A 17684-nucleotide genomic window follows, 5' to 3' on the forward strand; every position below is an offset into this window, starting at 1 on the left:
TTCCAAAGATCTCGAGCCTGTTTTCAGGTTCTGAAATGCTAGCGTCTGGGTTTTTTCTGATTTCCTCAATTGAAAGCAATCTATGATTCACTAAATTCTGTTGGATAGTTGATTTGGTACATATTAATGAGTGCAGCAAATTTAAGCTTTCGAATAAATGGTTTCTGATCAATTGAAAATGCCATTGGAAAATCTCTCTCTCTCTCTCTCTCTCTCTCTCTCTCTCTCTCTCATACCGCAAAGACAGCAGACATGGAGCCAAAATTTGCATATTAAAAACATCAAATTCAATAACCCATATCATATCCCTTCTCTCCAGAACCAAATGCTTTTAATTTACGGTTAGATCACGCTGAAACAGCCTTCCAATATCAATGCTGATTTTAAAAAAACAAGAAGAAAATAACTACAATATGAATGCAGACAAATTTAAACGTAAAGACAGGGTCTATGCAAGTGCTCAGCAATTTCCTAGCTAGGACTCGCACTCTCTCACTGATGTCAAAGTTGGATTATGCAGTGAACACCCACAAACACACGAGCAAAGAAACTTGTTCTCCACATCTCTTGCCTTAAAATAACTTCATTTTCCATAGCCCCTCCTCTTTCTTTCAAGAAAACAAATGATGGATAATCTTTAAGACTGCAACTTTTGCAGGCAAGCAACTGTCATTCACAATTACTAATACGTTCTATAGCCAACTTTTCATGTATTGTTTGCATCTGCATTTTTTTCAACAGAATCTTCAGTATTTTGGTTTGTATACATGCATGAAATGAACGCCTGCTCATTTACAAAGTTTCTTTGATGTCTTCACATCTAATTAACACTGGTATGTTGATGTTATGCTAGCTTCTGCACAGTAGTTGGGCCAGAAGTTGATCTGTATCTCTCACAAACACGTACGTGTACATACTTTGTGCAAGAGGAAAATAAACATGTCGAACTCGCTTGAATTACAAATTCATTCGTCACTAGAATTTATGAGGGATTTCATCGTTAAGATTGACAAGTTGTGTCTTGAGGCAGATGCAATGACTGGAAAGGAGAAACAACTAGATCAATGCAATTTGGAAGTGAATAGTTCAAGTGGTATAAAACTGTTAACAGGTCCAATGGATTCAGCTCCAAAGAAAATTTTGAAGCCGCTGAGTTGTTCAGGGAACAAAGTTTGCATCAGTTCTTGCAACAAGGGGAAGGCAGTGATCATGCAGACTGGTATGGTTGAACAGCTTAACGAACGATTGGAGATCCTTGAAGAAGAAACTGAAACTATGAAGAAAGATATTTTAGGGGTCCTGGAAGAAAGGAGAACGCTGGTGAATGAGATATATGAGCAGTTTCAGATTATACAGCATTGCCTTTGCCTCCGAAAATCAAGCTATAGGAGAAACATGTCCCGATGATCATACTCTGATCGCAGAACACGCCCTTCACATGATAAGATGTGATTTGTAAGAGGATTTAATTCTAAACTTGCAAACCACATTCTTCTCCTCCATATATATCGGCTTGCAAAATATAATTTTTTCCAATTGATCTTTACTTGGTGCTGGAAAATAGTAAGCTAGCTGTTTGCAGTTAGTTAATTATGGTGTGAAGAGTACTGAGCTCAAGCTTCTAGAAAGACTTGCTTGGATCACTTGGTTTTGATGGAGTAGATATTCCAAAGCTGAGGAGACAAGTAACGTTGAGTGCATAATTATTTTAAAAATAGTGGAATTTATTATTATAAAATTATTATTTTTTTATATAAATTTTATATTTATTAAATTATTTTAAAAAAATTACACGGCACTTATACATTCTACGATTGCAAATATCATTTTTTTTTAACTTAATCCGACTTGTTGGATGTCTTGTTTCTGTTTTCTCAAATTACCGCTGTCCCTCTACCTCTTATCGCCTTCTCCATTCTACTCAACAAAATATTACCGATGACGATTACGATTATGATTACGAACGCTATAACGAATGTACTAAAAAAAAAGTTGCTCGAGGAAACAAAATCTCAGGAGGGTTGTGAATTTTCTGGCACAATACAAGGAAGCTTGCTCTGAAATAGAACCCAACACATCATGCTCGTTCTAATCTCATGATTGGATATTAATGATTAGTGGAAGGGCGGGTCAATACAAATTGAGACCTAATACGAAATTTAAGTGAGTTATGAAGAGTAATCCTATATTCAATTATAGAGTGCCAAATGCCGTATATTCTTTTTAAAAAATAATAGAGCTTATTATTAAAATGTTAATTTTTTCATATGGATTATATATTTACTCACTTTTCAAGAGAAATTGTGTACTTCATGACTGCAAATATCACTTATCTATTATAATTATAGTACAATAAAATATAAATTATTAAATGAAATATTTTCAAAATTTTCAATAAAACTATATTTTATTTAAAATCTTTAGATAAAAATTCTTTGAATTTATATTTAATACAACAATTTAAATTAAGGCATCAATGCAAATTTTGTGCCTAAAATTAGCTAGATCTTAAAAAAGTTATTTGAAAATATAAATAATTCATTATATTAAATATTAAATTTAATATTATGGGACCTTGCACACATTAAAAAATATAAAACAAAAATTAAATTTTATTTAATTAAATAATTTTTTATTTTTTATATTTAAAAAACCGTATTTTTATTTTTTGGACCTTGCATAAGATGGGCTTTAAGCAATAACCTAAATGGCCTTACTACCTCTTGCTAGAAGATTGTCATTTTGGCTAATAAGTTAAGAAACTCTTTGTTATTATTTTTATATGAAAATTCTACGTGAAAACTTTACGCGACATACTTTTATCTAATCAATATATATTTATATTATTTTTATCATTCTATCTTAATACTTAAATATGTATATGTTTAAATAATAATGATAAAAATGACAAATTACATGCTAGTTTGATGGATGTGTATAGTGTAAGTTTTTTTTTTTTTTTTTTTAAGTTTTTATTGGTGTAGATGACATATGTTGATAATTTTAATGATGGGTACGTAAATAACTACTACGCTGCGAGAGGAACTATCATCTCCATTCGTACGAGGACCAGAATATTTTTGAAAATCTTCGTATAGGTAGATCATTAAAATGGAACTATTATCTACCCAAAACCGATGTAGCTCATCAGAATGCCATACATTATTCCACTGGAGTTTTGCTACATAACCTCTATCATACTTTACATTCCACTTTTTTAAAATTTTTAATATTTTAATATATTTTTTTAAATTTATTCTTTTTAAATTATTTCAAATTTTATATTTATTACTCATATAATAAATATTTGATAAAAGAAAAAAATAATAAAAATTAAAAAAATATGGAGTGTGGACTATGAGAAAGTTGTGAATATTTATTCATTTCACTGCACTAACATTGTTGAAGATAAATGTTAGTTGAGCATTGCTATTCATCATCATACACCACAAACCACCCTTTGTTTATTTTTTATTTTTTAAATTTTTTTTAATTTATTCTTTTTAAACTAATTGAGTTATTGTACTCATCATCTATACATTACATGTTTGGTAAGAGAAGAAAATAAACAATAAAAAAAAATAATATGTGATATGTGGTGTAAAGATAATGAGTAGAATTTTTCATATTATATAAACTTATACACGTATTGAGAAAATGAGCTAAATCAACTAAAAAATAAACATTAAGGTCTCGTTTGTTTTCAGAAAATATCTCATCTCATCTCACCTCATCATTACAATTTTCTCAAATTTCTGTATAAAATAAAATAAACAATTCAACTTTTTCAAATCTCAAAATAAAAACAATATTAAAAAATATATTCTAATAATATTTTATTTAACTTTTCAACTTGAATCTCAACTCATCTCATCTCATATCTGAAAATAAACGAGCCCTAAATACATATCTGCCTGTATTTAAATATCAAAATTATGATTAAAATGACCTTTAAAACCTCTTAATCCAATAAAAATAGTTGTTTAAAATAATTTGTTATGTCAAATATCTAAATAAATAGTCAGCTAAAAATATGTAGTGCTAACTAATATAATTATCAATGTCCAAATTGTAGAAAAAGAAAGAGATATTCAAACTATGTTTAGATGTTAAATTGAATTGAGTTAAATTAAATTGAGATGATAAAATATTATTAGAATATTATTTTTTAATATTATTATTTTAGAATTTAAAAATATTAAATTATTTATTATATTTTATATTGAAATTTGAAAAAATTGTAATGATGAGTTGAGATGGATTAATTAACCAAACAAACCTGAATAAGTTGGAGATGAGATTAGAAAGTAAAGAAAATTCCTAGCATTCTCATACTCACCTACTCTAACAATAATAATAATAATAATAGAAAAATTATTTACAACATACTATTACAACTGTCTCACTTTTATTTGAAATAATATTATATATTATATTCTTATCTTATTTTGATTATATTAAATAATATGTGGTACATTTATTATTATTAGATGGTAAAAAAATATATAATAAATGATTATTTAATAATAATAAATATGTAATATCTTTTTTAATTAAATAAAAATAAAATAATAGTATAGTATATAGAATTTTATTAATAATAATAATTAACAATGAATAATTAATGATGCCTCCATTAGATTGCAAAAATGATTAAGATTGGAATGTTAATTAATTTTAATTAAGAAAACGTTGCGTACACAATCGTCCAAAGTCCCCCGGTGGGGCCATTCTCCCAATGGATAAACCCCAGAGAAAAACAAAGGCCCAAAACGGGACCCACTATTTCCTCTCTCTTATCTCATCCTCCCGAGGCAGCAAACCTAACTCCGAACCATCTCGTATCTGACCAATAAACTCGACCTGTCACTCATCTGTTGCTTTGGACTCCGCCTCGGTCTTACGCAACCCGGCACTTTTTCAGTCTCCTCCTCACTCTTTCTCCTGCTTCTCTCTTCTCCCATCTCTCTCTCTCCAGAACGAAAACCACCCAGAGACGTGTTGATCATCGGTTATTGATCGTGATGAGGTATATTCGGTTGATCGGCGTTTTTTTTTTTTGGTTTTGGCCTTGTTTCTTTCCGTGGAAACTTTTCCCGGAAAGTTTTTTGGTTGGGAAACGATCGCTTTTTTTTTGTCTTTTGACTCCCTCCCTGTTCATGTTAATGGATTTATCGAGTGGTTTTTGTTGTGATGGTCGGGTAAAATCTCTGTAAAAGAGAGTTTAATCTTTACGCTAAATCTGTTTCCTCTCTCTCTCTCTCTCGGGTAAAATTTCGGTGGAAAGGCACTATCGGGAATCGAACGGCGTAATGGTTCGCGTGCTATGCGATCTTAGTGTCCTTGCGTTCGATTTGTATGATGTTGTTATGTCTTGAGGTGTTTTACTTTTTGGTGAATTCCTGTTACAGTTGAAGGGATGATTTTGAGGTGCTTTCCTTTCGTACTTATTTTTTATATCGATGATGGGCTCGTGTTTGGTTGCTGAAAAAGTTTTAGAAAGGAAAATAATCTAAACGTTTGTTATTTTTGTGAGTGATATTATTCATCTGGGGGCAAAAAGAGAGAGGAGAAAACCACGCACACACTGCTTTGAGCTAAATTTAACCAATAGGGCTTATTCAGTTTATGCTTGGTGAGTGCGTAGCCACATGGTGGAAGGAAGGAAATCGTAGAGTTTATAAAGGTGTTCCATAGCAGTCGAACGGGTTGGGTTGATAAATTATATGAATTTTCCGTAGCAGTTTTCTTAGTTACTTACCTTACCGTATCAGTGTGGCCACCTAGGAAGAAATACAAAATACGATACTGAAGTGATATTGTGTAGCTGTTTGGAGTGTGATATACATGCCTGTGCGAACACATATACCGATACACGCTTTAGTTGTATATTTGTGCACTCTGCGCATTTCTGGTATTGTTGGAAAATTTGATGCAGGACTTACATAGGCATGACTTATGTTTACGTGATTCGGCGTCTCTAGGTTGCCATTATATGGACTGTATTTGTTAGGATTATTATTTTTCCCCAAACAAAAATGTAGGAACAACTAACCCTTAGGGGTTGGCTCAAATGGTAAAATGCTTTGGTCATTTGACTTAGGATTAGTTAGTACTATTTCTCGATGGGGGGCAAGGGGTATAACTCAGCAGTAGACTGTCACCTTGACGTGGTGGAAGTCATCAGTTTGATCTTGATTATCATCTTGGTGGTATGCTCTCTCCAGGTCTAAGATTCGAATCTTCTTGGGTGCACACAATTCCTAGGAGCCATCGGATTGGGGGATTTTCCCCTTGAATTACCCGAGGTGCACTTGAGAAAAACTTTTTACCGAGGGACTGTGCACCCCCGGGATTAGTCGAGACGTTGTTTTTGGACACCCGGTGCCTATTAAAACAAGTGCAGGAACAAGATGTAATAAATGTGTAGGCAAGCGACCCTTTTTTTAATGAATGCACAAGGAGTCTGATAAATGGAGGGTGGGGCAGGTACGAGTATTGTAAACCAACAGGTCTTCAGCATAGGGCTGGGTTGTACTTTGTACAGGGGTACAGACCCTATCCCAACTAATTTATCTCTGTCTCTCCAGCTCATGCAGAGCAGTAACCATCATTTTAACCCCTAGGGGTTGGCTCAAGTGGTAAAGGCCTTGGGCTTGGGGGTATGTTCCCCCCAAGTCTAAGGTTCAAATCCCCTTGGGTGCAAACAATCTCTAGGCAGTTGCGGAAACTCCTTTTCGAGGGCCTGTGCACCCCCGGGATTAGTCGGGATGCTGTTTCGGGACACCCAGTGCCAATAAAAGAAAAGTAACCATCATTTTTATCTCCTTCTCCCTCATATTTTTTTTCCATAAGAATCAAAGTTTTTGTTATAAAAATCAAAGGCATAGCCCAGGTACCAGGAAGTATACAATAGGGGATCTTTTTATCTAATTCAATATTGTTTTCTTTTCCAAATAAGTTGCATGTGGGCATAGAAGACTTCATCTGGTGGGGTGATGGGGATCAACGTTTTGCCCCCACCCTGATTGTGGCAAGAATGGAGAGAAACTTGTAAATTGTGAGCGTAATGAGGAGATTTGGATAATCGGATGGAAAACCTTTCCGTAGTGCATCCCATCGCCATTCCAGTGGTAAAACCGTGTTGGTGATAAAATCTAATCCTAAGTTTTAAAACATTCTAAGTATATAGGTCAGAGCATTCTTGTTAATAATACGCACACAAATATACTTGGAAGATGAATGCTTGCAGGGGCACCTGGTGTAGAAAATCACATTTTCGCATTATCTCCATGGTCCTGTTAGCATTTTCAAATGTCTACTCTTCTTAGTCTTGTTATCACACAAATCTGGCTATGTGCATGTGTTCTGTTTTTCATAAAAACATATTCTTTAAAGGTATTTTTTAGATGATTTACTGTTCACTTGTGCTGAATACTTATTCTGATATGCTTTGTTTGCTTTACAGGATGAAGATGAATGCATGCTTTCATTTTTTATAATTCAATGGATTAAGTAGTGTTCTGCCGCAGTTTTTGTGACTTGTATTGATTACGAGACATTTTCTCAATGGGGGAGCTTGTTCTAGGAAGAGAGACCAGGTAGACAATGAAGATGGTTTACTTAGAGGTCCAACTGGAAGATATTGTAAAAGTGGGAGCTCGAAGTGGTTGGCAACTTCATTTTTGCGGCCTGCTATAGATATTCAACTGGGTAGAGGAAAATGCCCATCACTTATGGACTTGTGTATACGTAAAATATGTGAGGTACTTGTTGTATATATCATGCTTGGTTCAGGATCCCAACTCCTTGTCTGATCTCTTTTGCTCCTTTCTCTCACAGGACATTGATAGGTATGGAACCTTTTCTTTGCTCCCAAGGGATATTAGTCAGCAGATCTTTAATAAATTGGTGTATTGCCAACTTCTAACTGATGTTTCTCTGGAAGCTTTTCGAGATTGTGCTCTTCAGGTAATTCAGGGCAAATTATTTCGAAAGTTGGCTTTAGTTCATTTGCTGGTGTTAAATTTCCCATTAGTTCTCAGTCTGCCATGCTTTAGTGTTCCTTCATGTGCTTGACAGGATCTTTACTTGGGAGAATACCCTGGGGTGAATGATAATTGGATGGATGTGATCTCTTCACAGGGGTCATCTTTGCTTTCTGTTGATCTATCTGGTTCTGAAGTTACCGATACCGGGTTGCTTCATCTCAAAGATTGCACAAATCTTCAAGCCTTATATTTTAATTGTTGTGACCAAATTTCCAACCGTGGGCTGGAATACCTTAGTGGTAGTATTTCCTGTGCTTTCTATGTTAATGTGTTGGTTTTGGTCATTTTCTATTTTCAGTCAGTAATTTAATTTTTCTAGATGAGATAGTGAAAGTACTGTAATAAGAGGAGTTATATCTACAAAAAGAAGGTATCACTTACAGAAGGATCAAGAAAAGAATGAAAATTGGATGCAAGATAAAGGGGAAGTGCTGGGTAGAGTGTAGAAAAAGAGAATCAGACTAATGATGCTCCCTTAATAGAAAAATACATCACGTGTACATGGGCTATGGCTAATATTCTCATCAATAAAACCCTTTATTACATCAAAAAAAGAATAACAGGAGACTTTTTTTTTTAATAGGTAATCAAGAAGTCTACGGTGCCATTTGGATAGTGAGTTGAGATGAGATGAGATGAGTTGAAAGTTGAATAAAATATTGTTAGAATATTATTTTTTAATATTATTATTGTTTTGGGATTTGAAAAAGTTGAATTGTTTATTATATTTTTTGTGAAAATTTAGAAAAATTGTAATGATGAGATGAGATAAAATACTTTTACTATCTAAATGGGCCCTAAAAGTATCTAAAAATCAAACTCAGACATAGGTGTCTCAGATCTTCAGAGCCAAAAGGGCTCTTAACTGTATGCTCAACCTTTACATTTGCTGAGAGGAAAGGAAGCCAGATGTTCCTAATCAAATAAGATTGGTTTCATGTCATTGGTGTGCTAAATTCTGGGTAACGTGTTGGAAATTGGAGTTTTATGACATGCATTTTGTCTACCATATGTTACTGCAAGATTAATTCTTCCCTTATTTTCCCAGTTTTGTCAGAAGTTCTCTTAAAATCATTTATTTTTTGGGCATAACTCTACATGAATTAACTTTATCTTCCTCCGTGCTTTTGAATTTTTCCTCAAACTTGAAATGGATGTGAATTGCCATTGTGCCTTCTCTGTATTCTTGAATTGGGTGGTTTATGTATGTTGTGTATGACAATTACTAAACGTTTCAGGTCTTTCAAACTTGACAAGTCTGAGTTTTAGAAGAAACAATGCGATTACTGCTGAGGGAATGAGTGCCTTTTCTGGTTTAGTTAACTTGGTCAAGTTGGACCTGGAGAGATGTCTTGAGATTCATGGTGGTCTTGTTCATCTCAAAGGTATTTAGTATCTGCATGTACTTTCATCTGGGACACACCCCCAAAAAGAGAGAAGATAAAACACCAATGCTTTCATGAATTATGATGAGTTAGGCGATTGGTTAAATAAATGATATTGTTAGCTGATACTATTTTAGATTAAATGCTAATTGAGGGATACATAATGTGGGTAGCTCTCTCATTTTACAAATCTATTCCCTCCCAAAGGTTGAACCCAAGACCTCCCCAATCTGAAGGGATGAGTACTACCTGGTTAAGCTTATTTTAATTTAGAAGAAATTATGGTAGAGTTTCTTTTCGTAAAGATGATCAAAGCCGATCATAGAGTGGAAATAAAAATCCAATGGAAATATTGTTGAAAGTATCCGTTTTCAAACAAAATGAGTACTTGATAGAGGTGTCATTGGACATTTGTAAAAATGAATGACACTAGTTTTCCCTTGACAACCGGAACATCACATGCAACAGCCAATTTTTGCTTTCTTACTGTTGGTGTGGTATATATCTTTTTGCAGGTTTAAAAAAGTTGGAGTCTCTCAATCTCAAGTGCTGTAATTGCATTACAGATGATGACATGAAGCCTCTCTCTGGTAACTTACAATTTGGGATCTTTTAGTTTATTTTTTTCTCTTAGCGGTGGTATGAACCTTAATTCTGCAGTCTTTTTGTATGACTATTGTCACTCGCTGTCTGTCTGTCTGTCTTTCTGTCTCTGAAGAATTGTTTGATAAGACTATAAATGGGGTGCATTGACGCATGAAAAAAAGACTGGGAATAAAAGAAAGTGCTCCTTCGGTCATTGTGGCAGTGTTTTAACAGTTATGACTGTGTTAGTCTAGCTAGGGTCTTTAAGGGTTTTATTTTGTATTATTATTTTTCTAAGCTGATGTGTGGCTAGTAGTGTTTCAAATTATGGACCAGATCAAGGTTTTAGGATTTCGTCTGATTGCAATAAAACTTTAGCATTTGGCTTTACCCAAGAGGTTTTTCCCGTGTTTTCCTAAAAAACTTATTCTGCTAAGCTCCTGCATCATCTTGACTGTGAAGTTAAACAGATTGTGGAATTACAGCAAATGCATATTGCTAATTTCATTTAAAGCTTTTGTTGTGTTGGCATGTGCTTTGAGTTAAGATGTGTGCTTAGTGATTGAGATGGTCTATTGCGGAACTGTGTGAATCACTCATTAGTAAAATGTCAGGGCTACTTATAAAAAAAAAAGTAAAATGTCAGGGCTTATCAACTTGAAAGGACTGGAGATTTCATGCAGCAAGGTGACTGATCTCGGCATTACTTTCTTGAAAGGTACCATTGCTATATTTTTCTAATAAGTTATGTTTTCTATATTTGTTGTTATATTTTATTTAGCCTTCATGTATGAGGATAACCCTGTAATGGTCATGGGCCCATGCCTTGGGCTTATCCCTGTTACCTTGGGGTGTTCTGTTTTTACTAAATGGGAAAAAAAAATGAAAAGAAAGAAAATTAATGTGGAAGGTTCTCTTTCTGTTTTAAAAAAGGTACGAAGCTGTCAGGCTGGAACCAGCTTACCAAGAAAATAATGGTAGCTGAACCAGACATTCTAATTATGTGCCACCTTTTCCTTGAATCCTGGTGACATCTGTTTGCACTTAACTTGGATTTGTTTTGTATTTGGTAATTATGTTTCAGTTAGAAAACTTGGTTGTTAACAAATATTTTATGAGTAGCTGTAAGTCTCTTTATGTAATACTCATAAAAGAAAGATGTCGCCTCTCCTTCTGTAGCGTAGATTGTGAATCAGGCCGCAGGAGACCCTCTGGGCTGAAGCCTTTCATCTTCTTCATATCTAGGATTTCTTTTTTGTATTCTTCTAAGTTAATGAAGGAAATGACTTATAAAAAAAACTGAAATGAAGGAAATGATACTTATATTCTCATGATTGTTTGGCTTTTTGGTTTTGAATTATTTCCATGTATTCTAAACAGGGTCTCTTTTTTAAACAACTTGTAGGAAAAGATTTTGGGTCTCTCTTATCCTAACATTGTATTCTCTTCTTCCTTTATTATAATTTCTGTCATATCATTTCTCTGTGTTGTAGGGCTGTGCAAGCTTTCTATGTTGAACTTGGAGAGATGCCCGGTTTCTACTGCATGCTTGGACTCTCTTTCAGGTTTTAATTCTTTTCAAGGGCTTGGCTTTCCTGCCAATCTGTTTATTCTCATTCCAATATGAATAAGGCTTGTAATTACACAATGTTATTTATATGATGTAATTGCAGCTCTAGGATAGCAATCTCGAACGTTCTCATGTTCTCTGCATCTCTGTGTGTAAATTGTTATCATGAAAGGCAATGAACACTGATAAAAAGAAAAAGGAAAATGATAAGACATACAACCTTTTTCACCATCCTTTATACTATGTTTTAAATGATGGGCATTTTTGTAAAATAACTTATAAAATTAAAATCACTTTACATAAATACCCTCATTTTAAAACATGGTTGTATAAAGGGTTGTAAAAAGGGTTGTACATGTATCATTACTCTTATCCAATCTGTATTGATTTGAGATATCGTAACTTATTTTCTAAACCAACTTACCTTTCTCCAGTCTCTCTTCATTCTTTCTTCCCTGCCCCTCAACCACACTTACACACCCAAACTACTAGGATCTTTTTCACTTTATTTTTGAGAAAATATTGCCAATAAATCTTTATTTTGTTGTAGATATTTTTAATGTTTATGTGCACTCGAAGTTTCTTCTCAATGTGTATACGAATGAAGTTTTAGTTTGTGGAAATATATATGGCCCTAAAGGACAGGGAGCTTGGGCATGATATGCTTCTGAAGGTGAAGTATCTTTGATTTCTTTTGACCCCTAGAAATGTTTTTGCTGGGTGAAGAAGAGATTTTTATGACTGATTGGATGCTTTAAGTATGTAATGCAAATTCGCTATAATATGTTTATTCACATTTTCTGGTGACACGGAGTGAAAATTAAAGAAAATTAAGTTCTTGATGGCATGGTGAATTAGACTACATTAGATAATTTGAACCAGGCATGTTAAATTGATAATGATTGAAGCAGTATCTCATGAAATTATACACTTCATCGTCAATTAAAAGTTCAGAACAAGTGTTCATTTTCTAGACTATATCTTCTCCATCTTTTGTTCAGGAATTGTTTTGGCCTGATATCTAACTTGCATCTTTGTTTTGGTGCCAGCTCTTTCTGCCCTGTTATATTTGAATCTTAATGGATGTAAACTGCCTGATGATGGGTGTGAGAAGTTTTCCCGTGAGTAGCATTAAGACTGATATATTGCGCAGTTTATTGAGAATATTTCTATTATGGTGGTTTTCTTTACTATTTATTGAAAGAAGAACCTTGCATTGAACTTTTAGCATACCCTTTTTTTGTAGGATTTAGGAACTTAAAAGTGTTAAACTTGGGGTTCAATGACATCTCGGATGGGTGCTTGGTGTTCTTGAAAGGTTGGTGTTTTTCACTCCCCTACACAAGTTCAAAAACATTGATCTTTAATTTCCGTTTTGTCTTCATTTTCTATCAATGGAAGAGTTGGTTTGAGTGTTAAGGGTTGAGCCTTATATTATATGGAAGCATTCCGTGTCCGTTAAAATTTATTAACTGCAGTCTCCATGATTTATTTAGGTATTTGGGATGTGAGATCTTCCTCATCCTTCTATGCACAAGATAGAAATGATTAATTTCTTGTTTTATTACTGTATTAATGTTCTTGTTGACAATTAAGCTTGAGCAATATTATTTGTTGACTAAGAATTTAATTGTTCCTACAATGTTCACTTCTGCAACTGCTTTGAGCATTGGGATTTCATGGCTAGTTCATGAAATTGTGTAAAAGAAGTTTGAGAGTGCATGCATGTGATGTCTTGAATAAGTTATCACGTATCTTGGTCTTGCTGCTTGTGTTTACGTTACATTTTGAATAAATGGTTTCTATACATAATTATTGATCTTGCTTCAAGCAGGTCTGACAACTTTGGAAAGCTTGAACTTGGACTCATGTAGGATTGGTGATGAAGGGCTGGTTAACTTGACAGGTTGGTGTTCAAATGGTTTCCCTTATTATCTATGAAATTTCTATTCTGTCTCTTGATTTTGCAGCCGTTCTGCTTCCAACCAAATTGGTCTGGTAAAAGATTTCTTTTATGTAATACTTGCACAAAATACTTTATTTTTTGTGTTTCTTTCCTTTGCATTTAGAGACGGCATGATTGCTGCTTGCTTTTGTGCCATGTGATTTAATACCGGAGCTGCTCTGATGGCTATATTTGCCTTTAAAACCTCACCCAACACATGCAATGAACTTCCCTTAGTTTGGCTTGTGGGTCCCTCATGTTTACGAACCGTGTGGGTTGCATGCTCTTTTGAAGGTGCTTTTGATACACATTTTTTTGCTTGATATACATTTTTGTGGACTTTGCTGGCTCTAATTTGCATTGTTTCAGAATAGTTTGAGGTGTGATGTAGATGTCTAGGCATGCAAACCATATTTTGCATCTGGATCCTTGTTTTTCTCAACATTCATCACGCGATAAGTAGGAAGTTTTTGAAAGCGTTGTGACTGCATTGCACAAAGACTCGCTTAGCAATCTTGCAAATTCTGCGTGGTTTATTCTTTTCATTTGCATATAAGATTCTAGGTTTCTTTCGTTCCCTTTGTATTATTATTTCTCCATTTTTTCTCCTCTATTTGTTTCCCCCTTCATATGTAAATAATACTGAAATTTTCAATATGCAATGCTTTGATGTTTAGGCCTTCGACATCTGAAATGCTTGGTGTTATCTGATACTGAAGTTGGAAGTAATGGACTTCGCCATCTATCTGGTTAGATGTTCACCTTCTATTTATTTACAGATTATGAAGTATAAACAAATTATATGCAGATTATGGGGAATATGGCTGGTTTCCATATGTATATTTTTTCAATAAATTCAGTGTGGCATATTCACTTGGGTTATTGATGTATATTGCATTCTGTTGATAAATTCCATGCTTGTTTGTTTGGTTGCACTATTGTTGTTGAAGATTTTTTCGCACCAAGGGAATCTTATCTGGGAGCCTTGTCAAGCTTATCTGGCTGTTCTTTGTTATCTAGGATTAATGGGTTCTAGGGCCTTTTGGATTCAATTTATGTTTTATATGGTTATTTTTTTACTTTTGCTTCTGGAGCAAGTTGTTTGAATGATACAATTTATCAAAACACCAAAAAATAAATAAATTAAGTTGTTTGGATGATATCATGGACTGGAGAAAAGTGGTTTATTTGAATTTGATTAATTTCTTTAGCCAAATGTTGGTTTGGATAGAGATGGGTGGTACATTAGACAGAATCGGCATATCTAGATTAAAGTGGTGTTTTTTTTCCTCTCTTTTGGTTTGCATAGTGATGGTGTGAACTCTTTGGTGCGTGCATAGCACTGTGGACCATATTCATCACATAACTCTCTTTGCCGAGTTTGCTCTTATAGCCAACTTGTGCATGCTATATATTTGGTTGTGTCTCTCGGCTTATGAAGCCCCAACAAGAGATCAAAGCAGAAAGAAAAGCTTTTTGTGCTATCCCTTGTCATCTTTTGCAGATTTTTTTAAATTTATCTTATGTGTATCTCCTTTGTATGCTTCCTGTGTACTTGGGTTGCGGCCCTAGTGCTCATCTTAATAAAACTGTCTTTTCCAAAAGATTTTTCTGGTAACCTGAAATTTTGTTGGTTGATTTCCTGTTAGGTTTGACCAACCTGGAGAGTTTAAATTTATCATTCACTGTCATTACTGATGGAGGTTTAAGAAAATTGGCTGGACTCTCATCACTTAAATCACTCAATTTGGATGTTCGCCATATCACAGATGCTGGACTTGCAGCTCTTACCAGTAAGTGATTTAGTGGACCCTGTGTTTGAATGGGAACATAATGGAATTGTTATGATCAACATTAGCAAGAATGCATGCGGTGGGAGCAATCTATATTTTTATTTTTTATTGTTGTAATTTGAACCATTTCCTTAAAAAAAATTGTTTGCTTTTGGTTCAGTAGATACTGAACAATTCGTTTCTGTTCCTACTCATTATAAATGTTTCAATAACCTAGAACAAACGTGTATATTTGGGCTACTGAGCCTCGTAATGATCATAACAGAGTTATGATATGAATGCGAGTCCTCAAGCCTCATAAAATTCAATTCTTTGTGTTACACTGCAAAAACAGCTTATTGTGGATTGCATGATTATGCTTTTAGTTCTACAGAAATGTTCGATTTTTTTTATCTAAACTTAGTGATGCACTTTCATGCTTTTTTGTAAGCAGGTTTGACTGGATTAACTCATCTTGATCTTTTTGGAGCTCGTATTACAGATGCTGGAACAAACCATCTGCGAAGTATGTTAGTTAGCACACTACTGCGGTTGCTAATCTTAACAAATTTCTTTATCATACACAGCGTTTGTGGGCTCACTGAATTATGTCTGAGGGAACAATGCTGAGTACTATGTTAATTACACCTATGTTATTGCATACTGATATCTAATTAAACACAAAAGAGACCTGGAATACTATCAGTCACAAGATACTAATATTATAAAATATGGAAACAAATTACTTACAAAAAATATATACAAATTGTTCCTCTGTTGGTGATTGAATATGAGAGAGCACTAGTTTAGAACTATGAATAACAACAGGCCTTATCCAACTTAACAAGCAACATTCTTGAAAAGATTTGAACTTTGGTTTTGCAAATGATTGGCAAGTTCTGATTTAGATTAATTCTCATCTGTTTCCTTCCCTTTGTTTGATGAATCAGACTTCAAGAACCTGAGGTCCCTCGAAATATGTGGTGGTGGACTGACAGATACTGGTGTCAAGAATATCAAGGATCTTTCGTCCCTGATGGTGCTCAATCTTTCACAAAACTCCAACCTGACAGATAAAACCTTGGAGTTGATTTCTGGTAGCTCCATGAACTTTTTTTTTATTATTATTATTTAATTTATGCGGTAGAAAGAAATGCATTCTCTGTGTGGCTCATGATAGAAATATCCTGAAATTTATGTGGCCAATATTATCTCTAGCATCTATTGAACCGACCACCAATATCTCTGCATGGATTACCTCTATGGCTCTGTTCTTTAAAATAAGTTGGGGCACTTGTATTAGAAGGTTACTTATAGATCATTTACTGCAAATGGAAAACATGGAGTGCCTAAACAGTATATTATGGCGCACTATCATTCAACCAGAAGTGGAGTGGACAACTTGACTTACAAGAAAATGCTGATTCAACCAGAAGTGGAGTGGACAACTTGACTTACAAGAAAATGCTGTTCTTCTTTTTTAAATGAATATGCTTTTCTTTATAATGGGAACCAAAGCTAAATTTGCAAGACTTTGTGGCTCCAGCCTTAAAATTATATTGGTTACACTGTTGGCATGCTGCGGCCTGTTTAAGAATCTACAGGCCCACCGGTTATATTCTTAAACACTGTTTGGGGACGAACTTCTCATGAACAATATTTTGACCCACTATCTACATCTTATAGGGATTTTGTTGGGGTTTCTTTCTGTTCATCTTCTCACATCCTTCCATGTGAATGCAGGCTTGACAGGATTGGTCTCTTTGAATGTTTCAAATTCTCGCATCACCAGTACAGGACTGCGCCATTTGAAAACTCTGAAGAATTTGAAATCACTGACAATGGAGGCCTGCAAGGTGACAGCAAATGATATTAAGAAGCTACAGTCAACTGATCTGCCTAATCTGGTGAGCTTCCGTCCAGAGTAACCATGGCGAACTTCGGTGTTGGGGGTGTAGCTATGTATATAAAAATAACATTTGAGGTAAGAGGAGACGATTGAGGTAAAGTACATATGGTTAAACATGAAGGGGATTAAGGAAGTAAGCAATCTAGGAATTATCCCAATGCTTTGTGTGAAGGCATTCTTTTGAATCAAATGTGGTGCAAAAGAAAATGTAGATAAAAAGCTTCCTTGGCATGGGTCTCAGGCGCTATTTTCATCCGTGGTTTGGTTTTTGTACATATCATGTGCCTGGTATCGTATCGCACCAACTTTATTGACATATATAAATAAAAATATCTATTAAAATCTCTGATCTGCTCCCTTCTCCTCCTCTCCTCTTCTCTTCCTTCCTTCAGTTACTGCTGGTTGACTTGGTCCCACCCGAACCCTAATTATTGCTGAAGGTAACAGTCGTTATATTGCTGCAGAAT

At 34.5% G+C, this 17684-nt stretch overlaps 1 protein-coding gene across 2 annotated transcripts; it reads left to right on the plus strand.

The window, feature by feature from the left end:
• Positions 1-4881: 4881 nt before the first annotated feature.
• Positions 4882-17561, plus strand: LOC121259231 (F-box/LRR-repeat protein 14-like). Of its 2 annotated transcripts, none has more exons than XM_041160745.1 (16): positions 4882-5029; positions 7469-7766; positions 7843-7971; positions 8083-8290; positions 9290-9436; positions 9952-10026; positions 10668-10739; positions 11515-11586; positions 12641-12712; positions 12838-12909; positions 13426-13497; positions 14214-14285; positions 15186-15329; positions 15763-15834; positions 16259-16405; positions 17052-17561. In XM_041160745.1, the coding sequence occupies exons 2-16, from the start codon at positions 7737-7739 to the stop codon at positions 17234-17236; spliced, it is 1569 nt and encodes a 522-aa protein (XP_041016679.1). In that variant the 5' UTR covers positions 4882-5029; positions 7469-7736; the 3' UTR covers positions 17237-17561. The 2 variants fall into 2 exon arrangements, with proteins under 2 accessions (XP_041016679.1, XP_041016684.1); XM_041160750.1 differs by lacking the exon at positions 4882-5029 and adding an exon at positions 5081-5356.
• Positions 17562-17684: the final 123 nt, after the last annotated feature.

This window comes from Juglans microcarpa x Juglans regia, chromosome 1D (assembly GCF_004785595.1).
Source record: "Juglans microcarpa x Juglans regia isolate MS1-56 chromosome 1D, Jm3101_v1.0, whole genome shotgun sequence".
Classification (NCBI taxonomy): Eukaryota; Viridiplantae; Streptophyta; class Magnoliopsida; order Fagales; family Juglandaceae; genus Juglans; species Juglans microcarpa x Juglans regia.

Excerpts from the sequence above, each read along its gene's own strand:
- LOC121259231 (XM_041160745.1), top strand. The coding sequence starts at position 7,737 with ATGGACTTGTGTATACGTAAAATATGTGAG. Across the intron at positions 10,027-10,667 it reads TGACATGAAGCCTCTCTCTG|GGCTTATCAACTTGAAAGGA; the intron begins GTAACTTACAAT and ends GTAAAATGTCAG. Across the intron at positions 12,910-13,425 it reads GTGCTTGGTGTTCTTGAAAG|GTCTGACAACTTTGGAAAGC; the intron begins GTTGGTGTTTTT and ends TGCTTCAAGCAG.